This window comes from Bombyx mandarina, chromosome 19 (assembly GCF_030267445.1).
Source record: "Bombyx mandarina strain Sakado chromosome 19, ASM3026744v2".
NCBI classification, from domain to species: Eukaryota; Metazoa; Arthropoda; class Insecta; order Lepidoptera; family Bombycidae; genus Bombyx; species Bombyx mandarina.
In genome coordinates, this window is record NC_143225.1 from 4,678,652 (window position 1) to 4,694,152 (window position 15,501).

Genomic DNA, 15,501 nt, shown 5'->3' on the forward strand with positions numbered 1-15,501 from the left:
GTTTTTCTATAAAAACTATTTCAAAGGCTTTTACGTTTTATTTCATACAGAACGAACGAATAGTAACTTTGAGGTCTGGAAGTTCATTTGACTTGGGTCTCATATTACAGATAAGAGAATCTCGTGTGTTTAATAAGTGTGAAACTTCATTATAGCATTTTTGTTTTGGTGGTAAAAATAAACTCAAATAGCAAAGATTAAATGTATCAAGATTTCTCAATGAAACGCCATTTTGATACAAAGCGGTAACTCAATAAGAGCTACAAGGGGAAATATTTCCTTACCTCTACCCACGTTTCAATCATATTGCCTTCCCATTGGGAATTCCGATTGAGTGCTCTCTTTGTTTACCGAAATCAAAATTGCATTAAGGTTTGCTTATAGCATATTACGAGTAGAATATCTCGATTTATAACTTGACTAGTCGTACTCGCCCGCTTCGCTGGGCATTTAAAATTAACATTATTATTTATTGTCATTATTATCAGGGAGTCCAACACTCGTATAAATATTAGCCTATCCATTAAGTACCTACATGTATTTTCTACATGGATACCAAGTTTCAAGTCAATCGGATGCATAGTTCAGCAGTTATAATGGAACATTGTAGGTTAGTAGTGCAATTGTTTAATTTTATATTGTGAATAAAATTATTTTCTTACATTATAAGTTAAATTAGTTTTCGTTATCGTGTTGTTTTGTCGTATAATTGTAAGGAACGTTGTGTAAAAATTCAGCGCTTTGTCTTGTTTTGTCGTGCGCACATAACTTATGTTGCAAGCTAGATTTTGTTTCTTTTTACTTGTGTTTTTTATGTATCTTTTTAGCTTGTGATGTGTATTGTGAGCCTAATAAAGAAATAAATAAATAATTAGTATATAGATAGTTTCTAATCAATTAATACGTTAAGTGCAGAGGGAATATTCGGGGGGTGAATGTGACGGGCGGAAGGCGGTAGCGAGGAATCCTTACCGAGGGCGGTCAGGTTCGATCGGAAACGGAAGCGGCTCGCGTGCGGCTCCCGAGGTAATTGTCGGTGTCACCACAGTCCCGCGACACTCGGTACGCGCCGACCACACTAATTACACTATATGGACGGCACATGTTCCGACCATCTCTCTAATTACAGTTATTTACCTAAAATATCGCGCATATACGGTGCTATAAAGTCAATGCAGTTATGCAATTTTTGTTAACACTGAACCGAGTATGAGAAAATACATTTTTTAATAGTTATCAGTGAGACGAGAGAGATATTTGCTTTTACTGATTGAGTTTAAATATTAACATTTTATTTCTATAGCCTAGCAGAACTATATAAAAATCATATAATGAGATGTTGAATTTTCCAACGTTTCTCCTGAAAAATTAAATTAATTTGCATAAGTGACGTTATAGCACCGTATGTGCGATATAGAGAACTAGAAATTTGTATGGTTATAATAGGTCTTCTTTTTTTTTCGAAATATATAGCCTAGAATTTCCATTTTTATAGGATTAGTCTGTTTTTTGCTCAAAAGCAGTTTTATTTTTAATTGATTACTGACGAATGAGGACTAATTTTCCAAAAAATTCTGTAAATTAAAGAGTTGCGTGGAAGAGATCGCTAAAAGCGATAAGACCGATTATTGTACAAATACATCTGCTTGTTGGCTTTTTAAAATGTTAATTGTGTTTTTGTGTGCAATAAAGTGTATTCTCTCTATCTCTCTGTCTCTCCCTCTCTCTCTCTCACTATTCTTTATCAAAACATTTCCTCAGGATGTGGAGGTTCAAGACTGCGTCACGTGCGCGCAACCCGAGCCGCGTCGCCGTGCTTCCGACGGATGAAACCCCGGAGTACACGTGACACCGACCCTGCGCCTCGCGCGCACCAATCCACTTCAATGGAAAACGGGTACCATTGTTCAAACTTTCAAAAGCGTGAAGCCGGACACGTTGATCAAGTCATTACTGTTCTCGAATTACTAAAATGTTTATGATTTACGTAGATTTGAGGTTTTTATTCCCAAGACAGACTTTTCGGCAGTGGACTGCAGTGGAAAGCAAACGTGAACATGGCCGTCCAATTTAATAGAGTTTGCGAGTTTGATCTCCGAGAGTCGCACTCTTCGAACTGGCCCATAAAACGACCTACCACAAGTCATTAATAGAGTACCTATCGTGTAAAAGGTTGCCGCGAAAGGTTTTATTTAGAGGGTTAGATATAGCGGATGTTGAGGAGCCATATGTCGGAGAATGCGTTCGAGGTTCGCGTCAGTCTGTCGTCGGGCATTGTGCAAGCGACGGGCCGGGACGAGCCCAGGTGCGCGCGCGCTTTTTGTGCGGCCTTCCGGCGGCTGCGAGCGCACCTGCCCCGACAGCTGCCGCCCGCGCACGCGCCCTACCACACTCGCTTAAGACATAAGCCTTCAAGAAAACTGCATCCTCGCACACTAACGCCGCAATAGCACGAGGGGTTTTTTTTATTTTTACACGCTTTATAATATTAGTTTCACTTGTATGTATGTTTGTAACTGACTCCTTTAAACGCGATTTTGATCCACTTTAAAGGGCCAGATTTCATTCAAACTTTGTAGATTTGTCGAGGAACGATGAAAGTTCAATATTAAAAAAAAATTGAAAAAAATTAAATTCAACTAAAAAATGAAAAAGAAATAATAGTTTGAAACGCTTTTTTTACAATTAAAATATTAAATATTTTAAATATAAAATATAAATATTTTAAATTTAAATATAAAATATTTTTACAATTTAAATATTTACAATTAAAATATTTACACTATTTTCAATTTAAATTTATCAAAATTTATTGTCTATTTTTTAGTTGAATTATATTTTTTCTGTGATGCTGATAGCTTTGAGAGGCTATTTCAGCTTCTCCTTGACGTGTAGGTGAGCTAACGGGGCTCAAACCGGGAGTGTTGCTAACACTGGCCCTAGCAAGAGCAGTGCTTCGCAGAATCTACCACGGGATCGGAAACGCAACCCACCCACAAGATCCGGCGAGAAACTCAGTGGGCTGTGTCTATGGGTTTAATTTACTCGTCGAACCCTTCGTCGCAAGCGACGGGTTCGGCGAAGACGGTGACCGGGACGAGGAGTAACTAAACCTTCGCTGACAAGACACGTGACATCTTTATTTCTATTTTTAGTAAAAATCTAATACTTCAATAGCTATAAAAACGATTTTGATGTAGAACATAATCGACGGGTACGCCGCTCTCGCATCAAACTCAAACCTAAAATCCGTCGCGCAAACATTAGACGATAAAACTAGCTAGCCATTATAAAATCATGAAACCTAATAGCGGCGTGACATCCCGAATTGCAAAGTTACCTCGGCACGCTCCGACCAAGCAAACGTTTTAAAACTTCCACAACAAAGTTGCACGAACAGTGATACTAAGCTAACAAAAGGGTGCATTCGATTCGTATATTTACATTGAAACTAGTTATCTACGACATTCCGTTCCTTGCGCTGTACAAGTTACGTGTACTTGAAAAACAAATAATAGTTTTAAAAAAACTAACGTGCTAACTACTCTAACTAGCGTGCTTTACGCTTTTAAAGAAAATCCAACTTAAAAATAGAAAATAATTTGTAATAAATTTGAATTAAAAATAGTGTAAGAAAAAATGATTTTATTGTAAAAAAGCGTGGGGCGCTTTTCAGGATATTAACAAAATAACCTTTCTACTCATATCTGTTCATAAAATATTTATAGCTACTGATACCATATACTAAACATCCAATAAAATTATTTTTTCTTACACTATTTTTAATTCAAATTTATTAAAATTTATTTTCTACTTTTTAGTTGGATTTTCTATAAAAGCGTATTTTGTTAGTTTTTTGAAACTATTATTTATTTATCATTTTTTAGTTGAATTTCAATTTTTTCAATTTTATTTTTTATGTTCAATTGTCATCGGTCCGTAATAAGCATACCAAATTTCGAGTTAATCCGACGTTTTGAAGGGGGTCAAAATCATGTTCAAAGATTCCGTTACAAACATGCATACGTCTGAAGCTAATAAAAGCGTATTTAGTTTACGCAGCTTAAGCAGTGCTGCTTGGCGTTAGACGATCCGAAGCACGTGTGCAGCACTTAAATAATCATCAAATATAGGAGGAGAATAGTTAAAAACATCCGCCTGATGAGGAGATAAAAACCGATATCCAGAGCGGCAGCTGGTTCCACATCTGCGCTAAGTCCGCGTGGCCCGTGCGAGGTACGTACGACGCCAGTAAAAAACCTTTACAAATAACTGTACCTAACAGAGACGAGAAAGGTGTTCGCTCACTCGCGGCATCTGTTCAACACCTTCATCATTATTGTATTATAAATAGATTCATTTCCTCTATAATAAACTATTTTGAGCATTCCATTTGGTATTTGGTGTCTAAATCGGTACATACACAATGAATAATCTAAAGTCGAAAAATGACATCAGTTTTACTTGTGATTGAACGGGTGCATTAGAAATTTTATAGCTGCATTAAATGTTACATTTCGGTTAAACACCGGCGGCGATTCCATTAAATATGTTTTAACAAGTCATTAATAAAAATTAAGCATATTTCTGCGGAATGTTAATGTGTTTTGCACATTACAATGCTGCGTGATAAAATTGATTTTGAAATAAAGAATTATCATAGTCACAATCGAAAGTGTCGTATCATTTTGTATCGTTAAACCCAAGAGAGGGAATGAAAAATTCGGCAATAATGTCGGTACAGAAATAGGCCATAGGATCTTACATGATGATAACATGACCGGGCCACACACGAACACAATCGACCAAGTGTTATGAAGGCACAAATGGTTGATCAACAACACATTTTTCCCTTGAAAATGAGTTATTAGTCCATTCCACTCACCTCACGTAACTCTTTGATTTTCGAACCAGCTTTCCCAATGACGCACCCGGCTCGGCTCTGATGAATCAGCATCCTAACGTCTAGCTCTTGATCGCCCATCCTGGATCCACCCTGGTTATGAAACTAAACAAAAAAAAAAAAATTCATTTAGGAATAATTATTACTTAGTTTCAAAAGTTACTTAAACATCGTGAATTCAGTACTCACTTCTGCCAGGCACGGCATGATATCTTTAATGATTTCCACGAGCGTTTCGTCATCTTCAGCTGTTATGGAGAGTACCCTGGAAAGCGTGTATTAAGTCAACACTTTTACTCGAAAGTGACCGACCAAGAAAATCACAACCACAAGAATTTTAGCTATTTCACCATTAAAACAAATCAACGGTCAGGGAGGTCTGTTTGCAGGACTGAAAACTGTAATGGAGCGTGATGAGATGAAACTAATCTCGACATGAAACATTTGAAGCCTTCTCCCGAACATGGGAGAGTTCACATGTGAAAGATTTGTCCCGGAGAAGAAATCCACATAGAGAACGGAAAGGAGATGCCGAAACATTTCGGGCCATCTTCTAGAAGTCTGAAGGCATTCAGTGCGTAGTGCATCTCGCAGAGAAATGTGGTGAGCGGGACTGGGTCTCTAACGTACAGAGTGAAACACGGCGATGAAGTCTCAAACAAGATCCGACTCCTGACTGTTGACAAGTAATGCTGAGACAAGTCGACTTGGATCTTATTAAGATTTTGAGAGTAGATGTTGGCGATATAGTTTACCGTTCGGGGCCGGGGCAATCTGGGACTGTTATAGAGGCTTTGTACTGCGTGGCGGGGCGGCGGGTGCGGGGCAGCGGCGACCAGCGGGGCGGGACCGGCAACCAAGAAACGCTATAGCCGTGCTGCGCCACTTCACACCGCGGACCAAATTCAACTCAACTCCTACTTGCTACACATTTTGCTCAGAGTTGAATGTGGTCGGAGCACGGATAGTGAGTGGAGAGGCGCAGCACGATGCGCTACTGGGCACGGGGACGTCTCGGGGGCGCAAAAGACCTGTAACTGGCTGCCGGGGGGTTATTCTGCCTACAGCCTGGCCGCTGGAGCGAATTCAATGCAACTAAATACTTTGTGGCATTTAAAGTAACTTCTCTGAATTAATATGTAAAGAAAAGTGTGTCTGTTACCCCGTTAAGATGCAGACGAATACAATCTGTACATTTATATAGGGTATAAGAGTAGTGGGCGAACCTGTAGTAAAAATGGCAAATGATTAACCAACAATATTCAGAATCTTAAAGTTTAACACGCAAATGACGAACTGTAATTCTATCCTATGTAGCTAAAATATTATATAATATTATAAAAATTCAATTACTTTTCTTCGACATATGCTGTACAATTTCGTTTTACTGCTATGTTATAAATATAGAATCACGTAAGCTAAGTAATAATAATTTATTAGTAAAGCTATGTAAATTACTCACTGATGAATATCTACCTGCAATTATATACGTCTATGTGTCAATTAATTATTTGGGTTACGAATGTTATTTATACATACTGACCTGGCTTCTGAGCTTTGATATATTGCTGCCACCTTTTCCGATTATCGACCCAGCCACCTGTTAAGGTATTAAATTACTTGAGCATCAATAGGTTATGCGAAAACAGTTCTTGTTTCTTGAACAATAAAATTTAAATAGTATTTTTAAGTGCATTGTATGTTTGTACGTACCTTGCTAGGTATCAGGAAGGTGACTTCATCGTCTGTCTGCCGGTGCCGTTTCTGGGCAGGGCCGTCGTCACCGTACGCGTCCCGTTTCATTTTAATGCCTGAATAATTTTATTAATTCATTTACGACGCTCTCCATATTATCCATTCATTATATTAGAATCCTAAAGCTGTCACTGGTTGTCAAAATTTAAACTAATGCTCATTTTTTTATTTAGTGTTGTGTATCGTTTTATTAAAAACTGTATGGTTAGATCTGCCATTAGTTCATCTCCCGTTAGTAGTATTGAGAATATTGTATTAATTGCTCATCTCAATTTCTAACTTAATACTAATACTTAATAAAAACTTAATACTTTATAACTTAATAATTAGTTTTTTTTTTCATTTAATGTTGATTTTATAATTGGTAAATTAAAAAGTTATCCATGAATAACAATAAATTAGAATCTGTAGAATTTAAAAATCAAACAGACTTTTTCGTTGATACAATAGCTATTTTTATGTAATTTAATTTTAATGTGATAATAGGGATCAACTCCGATATATTATGAATAAAGCACAACCTATTTAAAATCGGATTTGAATTTCCAAACATAAATTCCTAGTGCTCTTCCGTATAGTATGAGTAACAATTAAGCTGTGCACTGTATGTTAGTAAGTGTCAAGATATAACAGATAACCTGCTACACAAATATACAAATATAGCCGGTTATCTATTCTAGATGTGGATCGCGTTTAATGTTGTTTGTTCAATTACCAAAGGAAGACCTACCTAAGATATCAAATTATTTTGTTACAACTTGTAACTTTCCGTTTATATTTTTTTACTCGGGAATTCTAGATATTTACTGAATAAAGATTAACCTGTGGCATTATGTGATAAATGTTTTAACCATGGAAGTAGCAATAGAAGTCAGGAGTTTTAAATTAACCAAAACAAACTAAAAATGTATAAAAAAACTACGAGTTATGATTTCTCGGAAGTGAAATTAAATCATTTGAAATAAATAAAAACTTTAAATCACAGACACATCAATTTTATTTATTTGTATAGATAATAGATAGTATACTTGTGGAAGACAATAAACAGATCTAAATTTTGTCATTTCCTTTACACTAGCGTCTTCAATGTTGCATTATGCGCTACTAACAAGATAAGCTAACTTGTCCAAATTCAAGTCCAAGTTCAATCCAAGTCCAACTATTAACTTTATCCAAGCATTTCCTTTTTATACAGTTCTTCACTTGGAGGCTCACAGAAATCAGAAACCAGTAACAAACAAAAAATCTATGCCTATTATCAAATTAGGAAAGAAGTGTGTTTGCATATTAAACATATAAAAAAAAAGAACTTTTGAGAGACCGTAATATGTTTTTTTTTAAACTGTATCTATTCTATTGTATCTTAGTAAAAGCTGACAATTTTGTTTTTTCTATGACAGTTGATGTGTGATTTAATAAGTAAAGCTGTTCATTATTTTTAATTAGTAGTAATATTTTTGTTCAACAGCAATATTGAGCATTGCGCTTTCGCTATTTTACAGGAGTCTATACTTCAAGAACGTGGAGCAATGAATTCTTTAATAATATTTTAAGTGCCCATCGGTTTTCATTGATTCCCTTTACAAGTAATTATCTAAATTTAGGGTAGGGGAAAAGCTAGGTCAATCAAATTTGGGAATGTCAAAGTCGTGGGGGTATGTGTGCCGAACGTCGTGCGTTAGGAGCAACAGTGGACTAGAGTAATCGACCGGAAAAGTTTCGGATGTTGAATTTGCGAGCTTTTCCTTAATCAATCGTTGACAAGACACATACATCTGCACTGCGCCCAGTGCTACGGAGCTGTAGTGAACAAAACTAGCACTAATACGCACTCACTACCGGCACCTTAATTTGACTCAGCTTTCACTCAAGTTTCGGTCGAAAATCGATCTTTTTATTTATTTATTTATTGCTTAGATGGGTGGACGAGCTCTCAGCCCACCTGGTGTTAAGTGGTTACTGAAGCCCATAGAAATCTACAACGTAAATGCGCCACCTACCTTGAGATATAAGTTCTAAGGTCTCAAGTATAGTTACAACGGCTGCCCCACCCTTCAAACCGAAACGCATTACTGCTTCACGGCAGAAATAGGCAGGGTGGTGGTACCTACCCGCGCGGACTCACAAGTGGTCCTACCACCAGTAGATCTAGAGCTATCTTTGCTAGCTAACCTTCATAGTGATGAACAGAAGTGCAAAACCAAAAAAATCCCTTTTTCTAAGACGCGAACACAAAACGATTTGACAGCAAAGTCATAAGTTGCGAAAACAAATGAATAAGCAAATCAAAACATCGCAAGTTACAAATAAAGAATTCAGAGTTAATAAAATAAAACATCAGACACTTGAGTTCAAAGTTGCGAGTGTCGAGATTTGAGAATTTTATAGGTAAGAACTTAATATCATGTCTTTACGTACAATATTCTATGTACTAAGTGAGTACAGTCTAGACTGGTTGTGTTTTGCGACATATAAACGCTCTTTACGACTTAGGTCGCTGCGACAAAACCATAATGTCGTTATGCACACGGTAAAATTCTATTCTGAATTGTGGTGGCATTTTGTCAGATATATTTCATGAGCATGGTGGCGCATTTACGTTGTATATGTCTATGGGCTCCAGTAACCACTTAACACCAGGTGGGCTGTGAGCTCGTCCACACATCTAAGCAATAAAAAAAAAAAAAAGCAAAAAAATGTTTTTAATTCTTTTTTTTTTTAATAGCTTAGGTGGGCGGACTAGCTCACAGCCCACCTGGTGTTAAGTGATTACTGAAGCCCATAGACATCTATAACTTAAATGCGCCACCCACCTTGAGATATGAGTTCTAAGGTCTCAAGTATAGTTACAACGGCTGCCCCACCCTTCAAACCGAAACGCATTACTGCTTCACGGTAGAAATAGGCGGGGTGGTGGTGGTACCTACCCGTGCGGACTCAGAAGAGGTCCTACCACCAGTTCCTAAACAGAATCGAATATTTTATTAGAGATGATTGAATATTATTGTGAATCGCCTGTAAAGGAATACATAGAATGTTAGTCGATCACAGAATGTTCTTACTAATTTTGTTCGATTATAAATAGCTTTCGAATGTAGTGCCTTTTTTTATTGCCTTTATAGGCTGACGAGCATACGGCCTACCTGATGGTAAGTGGTCACCGTCGCTCATGGACGTCAGCAATGCCAGGGGCAGAGCCAAGCCGCTGCCTACCATAAGTGTATTGCAAGAGGTCTATGTCTAGCCACGGTTTTTATCGTTTCGAATCATTAGGTCGAAGCCTTTCGACATGGTCATGGCGTTACGCGAGGCTGAGGAGCGCGAAAGGGAGTGGGATCCCTCTTCGGCTCCTCAGCGAAGAAGGCGGGGTGGGCGACGCGGGCACAATGCTCCCGTTAATCTCCCGTAGGGACTGTTGGGTACCGGGTGCGGGGGCGCCCGGTGCTCTGCTGTCGGTTCCGTGGTGAGGCGGCGCAAGGCGGCTCCTATGCGCCATTCACGGTGTATCTCCCGAGACGACGTCCTGAGGGATCTTCCCGGGGATGGAATCCCGTCCTACTGTCAGGACGGGTACCGGCGATGGCGAGCCTTCGGCGCGCATTGTGCGGTACCGTAGGTTTCGTGGAGTCGGAGTGGTGGAGCTCGATGGGGTTTAGTCGGTAGTCGGTTTTGCGGGGCGGGTCCTGCGTGGTAGACGCCACGCAGCGTCTCGCGAGCCTTTCTCAAGGCGTAGTCTCCCGGTAGTAATTGGAAGAAGATGACTTTGGCCTTCCTCTTCTCCCTCTTCTTCTCTGGAGGCGCCGGAGTCCGACATAACCCGATCTGTTACCCCTCTCGACCGGGTATACGTAAATGGATTCCCCAGCGTTAAAAAAAAAAGGTCGAAGCCTTTGTTATAATGACACTCTTCTCCCGAATGAGGTTACTGCTAAAGTCACTGCCATCTTCCTCTTTTTTCAGTAAGGTGCTAAGTATCGCACAAAATGTTGTTTTATGTGGTACAGCGAATTTGACCGACGTATCGAGTTCCTTTGTCCAATTAAATCGATAAAAAGCTTCCAACACGCCACTGTACAGTTCTATTCTGCTACTATCAAAAATATTAACTAATGAAGGGGTTGTGGCACGTCAAATGCGGACGTGTGATGTGTGTAAATCATAATGCGTTATACATATGTGAGGTGTATTATAAGGGTAGGTACCCACTCCCCACCCGACATGTCGATTTGAAGGGCGCGACAGTATGTAGTTACATAATTCAGCTGAGAATTCGACCTCACGTCCTAAGGTGAGTGGCGCATTCGCGTCGTGATGTCTACGGACTCCAGTAACCCCTTAGCAGCAGGTGGACCGTTAGTTCGTTCACTCAACTGAATAAGAATAAAATATGCTTACATTGGAATTTTCAGGAGGTAAATTTGGCTTTTGTTAATATTACACTTTTTTGTTCCACGGTACTCTTATTAAAAGTCAAAATATATTTATCAAAGAGTAGCTGACCCAGCAGACTTCATAGTGCCTCAATCGATAAATAAAATACCTAAACTTTTGTATAAAATGAACTTAAAACAAACAAAAGGAATCCGTCCGACGGGGGACACATCAAAGGAAAAACAAAATTGTTATTTTTATTTAATTCCGAGCATTTTTATATTTATCTACCTTTTAAGCCTTCTCTGGACTTCCACAAATAATTTAAGACCAAAATTAGCCAAATCGATCCAGCCGTTCTCGAGTTTTAGCGAGACTAACGAACAGCAATCCATTTTTATATATTAGAAGAAAGACTAGTCTACTATACTGCTTTCCCTGTTCTTATTAATTTATTAACTTTCAGTTAAAGACGTACGTTTTCCTAATGTAGAATTCATAAGACAGTGAACGGGTTCAGTGACATCTAAGCACCTGTACGCCTACACGCATGGTTTCTATTCGCGAACATCACAAAAGGGTTCCACAAACCGAAGCGCCCTATCGCGGCGCCCACAAAAGCTGCTAACTTTTTTAATTTCCTGTTACTTAGCTTTTTAAACTTTAAGCGAACAATTGTAGTGCCTCGGCTGCTGTATAATTCGCTAACTTGACGACAACTCCAGATTAAATACTCTTTAATTTTCCTTTTTTATTTTTACAACATAAACAACAACAAAAATTGACTAGTTTGGTTACTATCATATCAACAACAACCTTAACGCGGCAACTCAACAAATATTCACTTTCATTCGGACAACGTGAATTCGTAAACTTTTCGCGTTTAAATTATAGTTTAATTCTACTCAAATTAAAAAAAAAATCGAATTCTACGAACCTTTTGATTCGTTTGAATAATAAATAAAAAAACGGTCAGTCCAATTATTTAGTGCTGCACCAATCGTCACACAGCACGATTCAATTACTAAAATTTTATGATAATAGCAGCACCTAGTAATGCTTTTCGAAAATGAAATATAGTTTTTATAGTTATCTATATATTCTTACATGAAGCAAAAACTTTGTATCCCTTTTTACGACAATTGCGCGGACGGAGGAGTATGAAATTTTGCACACTTATAGAGAATATAGGGAAGAAGTGCACAATGCTAATATTTTTTTAAAAATAATGCATAAAAGATACATTAAATCAATAAAGAAAACCTTACACACACTCCATACCATGTATTTGACGCACACACGCATGCATACTATTTATTGTCAAACTTTTGTTCTTGACGTCTGTGGTCAAATTGAGAATAGATTAAATATTGTTTATCTTTATTAATATTTTTTTATAGTGTAGCCTTGGCGAAATTTGTGATTATAGAAGTATGAAATACAATCATAATAGTGTACAAGCTTACAATTTCAATTAATTATAGTCGAATTTCGACTACTGCGGGACCTCTAGTAGGACTTAACTTCAATCAACCGTAACTCAGGCTGCTCCCGATTCTCTACGAATCACGCCATTCTAGTGGGCGATCAAAATCCGATATAATCGTAAACGTACATAATAATGATAATATGTATTCGAAACAACGATATGTTTCATTATGTATTATTTATTTTTAACTTTCTATACTTGACAGTATAAAGGAGGACTTAACACCATAGGCATTGTCTGACAGTCTACCTTAGGGGAGTGCAGAGATGAACCTTGGCAGGTGTAGTGTGATAGTAATATTACTTAAACATACGTATATATATTATATAACATACATAACATTTATAGATACAAAAACTCGTACTTAAATATATACATATATAAAAATATATATCGACGCTTGAAAGGCAAACGTGACTAAGCGACAATAACTGATTTGTACATATAAATGATAGGCAATAAACATATTCGATGCGCAAAAAATATAAAATATATATTTCCAGGTCTATTAAAATCATTTCAATCCTACAGCTACTAGCTAGATTCTACTACAGCTAGATTCGTTAAAATAAATTTTGTTTTCAGATATTTCAACTTTAAATTATTATTAGTCTACTGTAAAGTTCGCGCATTGTCGCTTAGTCACGTTTGCCTTTCAAGCGTCGATATGTATATGTTTCGTAATAAAAATCCATTGCTAACCAATGATGTCTAAAATAACTAAATAGTATTTTAATAGGCTGCGTACACAGCGCAATGTTTCGAAATTTGTAAACACTGGAATTGCACGTCCAGAATATCGGTTTGAGCATGGCTCCGTTGCCAATAACCGCGAACTGCGGAGGCAATTATACACCCCGAAAAAGTCATGAAAAATTTTTAAGCTAAAATTTTAAATCAGCACAATGAGTAAGAAGAGGGCACTATGTCGGTCGATTCGATGCCATGAGTCATCTCAACCGCAGCAACGCGAAAAACTTCAATAATACCTTCATGCTGTGGCTACTCTTTTCGGAAAAATCAAAGGGATAATATTTTCTTATACTAGTGGTAGGACCTCTTGTGAGTCCGCGCGGATGGGTACCACCACCCTGCCTATTTCTGCCGTAAAGCAGTAATGCGTTTCGGTTTGAAGGGTGGGGCAGCCGTTGTAACTATACTTGAGACCTTAGAACTTATATCTCAAGGTGGGTGACGCATTTACGTCGTAAATGTCTACGGGCTCCAGTAACCACTTAACACCAGGTGTACTGTGAGCTCATCCGACCATCCAGCAAAAAAAAAAATAAAAAAAAAATCTATCAGATCGACAGGATTGATTATTAAACTCGTCTAAACGGTATAAGTTAAGCGGTAAGTATTATTTATTCGATGTTCTAAATTACATATTTTTATTTGCCGTCTCTAGTGTATGAATAGAACAAGCAGGATTGGATCGGAACCCAGAGCCGGCCTGGCAGGTGTTCGCCGCACAAAGAAGTCAGGTCACGGAAAAAATATAATAAAAAGGAATAAAAAAAAACGGCGTACACTGTCTGTCACAAACAGCTGCCACCCCTGTACCTTTAGGCAACATTAAACACTTCATAGTATTATTACACCGAACACTAAATTATTTTAAATCCAAAGTACTGTTTAAATATAACATTATTCCAATACTTAAGTGTTGGAAAAAAATATTAAATTTTTTTAGATATTAAACGCATGATCATATTATAAATTATAAATTTACTTACCCAATAAAGTTCAGAGCTCCTACGATTACCCTGGATCACACCTAGAACAATACAAAAGCTTATTAGTTAGTTATTAAACAGTGAAAAAATTGATATGGAAAAAAAAGTTCGCGTATAAAAATCATCGTACATTGTAATTGGGGTGAGCGCGCATGGGACCCTTTCCCTGGTCCTCGTGCGTCGCCTAGGACGAGCACGAGGCGACTGACACCGTCAGGGCTCTGCTCGAGCGTTTGTAAGACACTCCCGAGACTCCGGGGCGCCGTAGGTGCACATGCGCACTACGAGCCGCCCCGTCGATATCACCCTGCCTCTTACTGTGCCCCGGAAACGGCAACTTAACGACTGAAACCGCAAGACACCCACCCTCTCCTCTCTAAACCAGCCTACATCTTTCACAATGTTACCCGAATTATCCGATCTATTTTGGAACCCTACGATCTCCTTCAGACGAAGAAGCTCATTGTCCTAACTCAAATTATGCGAAGATCCTCCTACATCAGGACAGACAGGGGTAGTATTTTATAATAATATCTTAATTCGGAGAAAATATACTACAAATCTGCCCTCAATTCCGTGGAAGAAGCTTTTTGAAAGACTTAATACATATGAAAAAGTATTGTTACAAAAATTACTATCGCTTTCTAGCCAAGACAATTTTATGAGATTATTGAATTCACTTCAAGGATACTTTTTTGAGGAAGGTTGGTGCTAAAGTTTAGTACTGATTATTTTCTGGGTAAATACTACAGATACCTAATAAAGATAAGTAACGTCATGCAAATGATCTAGTCAATAAACACCTTGATTGTAATTCATGCGGATATTTTCGGGAAATTCTGTTTTTAACTACATAATTACAAAATAAAATGCGTATTTTGTATTAAATTGAGTATTATTGAATCCGTTAAAAATACTATAGGTAAATAAGAAGATTGAACAATACATAATGTTTAGAAATTTCAAAAGCGGTTTTTTTTTTTCAATTTTCAAAATATGTGTTATTAATGCTTATTGAAATACAGCGGCGTGAGTATCTCATATTTTCAGTGATAACAAGTTTTTTAATCAATTTAGATTATGTAAAAAATTTTCAAATTTAACATAACCTCAATATAATAAACGATTTTCAAGTTTCAAGTTAAAGATTGTAATTTTAATTTTATATTGTTTTTGAAATGTGTGCTGTTGTCTGTCTGAAAAGTGCTGAATACATTAAATAGAACAGTTGAGTAATTAGAAATGGA

General features: G+C 37.5%; 1 protein-coding gene across 4 annotated transcripts in view; it reads right to left on the reverse strand.

Moving 5' to 3' along the window:
* Positions 1–15,501, reverse strand: part of HnRNP-K (Heterogeneous nuclear ribonucleoprotein K) — a 36,977-nt gene that overhangs the window by 6,436 nt on the left and 15,040 nt on the right. For 2 of the 4 annotated variants that reach the window (XM_089735557.1, XM_089735555.1), the window contains exons 1-7: positions 14,385–14,575; positions 14,255–14,295; positions 6,617–6,714; positions 6,447–6,503; positions 5,659–5,702; positions 5,093–5,168; positions 4,886–5,008 (exon numbers count right to left, since the gene is read on the reverse strand). In XM_089735557.1, coding sequence (XP_089591683.1) covers positions 4,886–5,008; positions 5,093–5,168; positions 5,659–5,702; positions 6,447–6,503; positions 6,617–6,706 — 390 coding nt within the window. In that variant the 5' untranslated portion in view covers positions 6,707–6,714; positions 14,255–14,295; positions 14,385–14,575. Of the gene's footprint in view, positions 1–4,885; positions 5,009–5,092; positions 5,169–5,658; positions 5,703–6,446; positions 6,504–6,616; positions 6,715–14,254; positions 14,296–14,384; positions 14,576–15,501 lie in introns of those variants that run through there. The other 2 variants (XM_089735556.1, XM_089735554.1) reach the window with 1 other exon arrangement.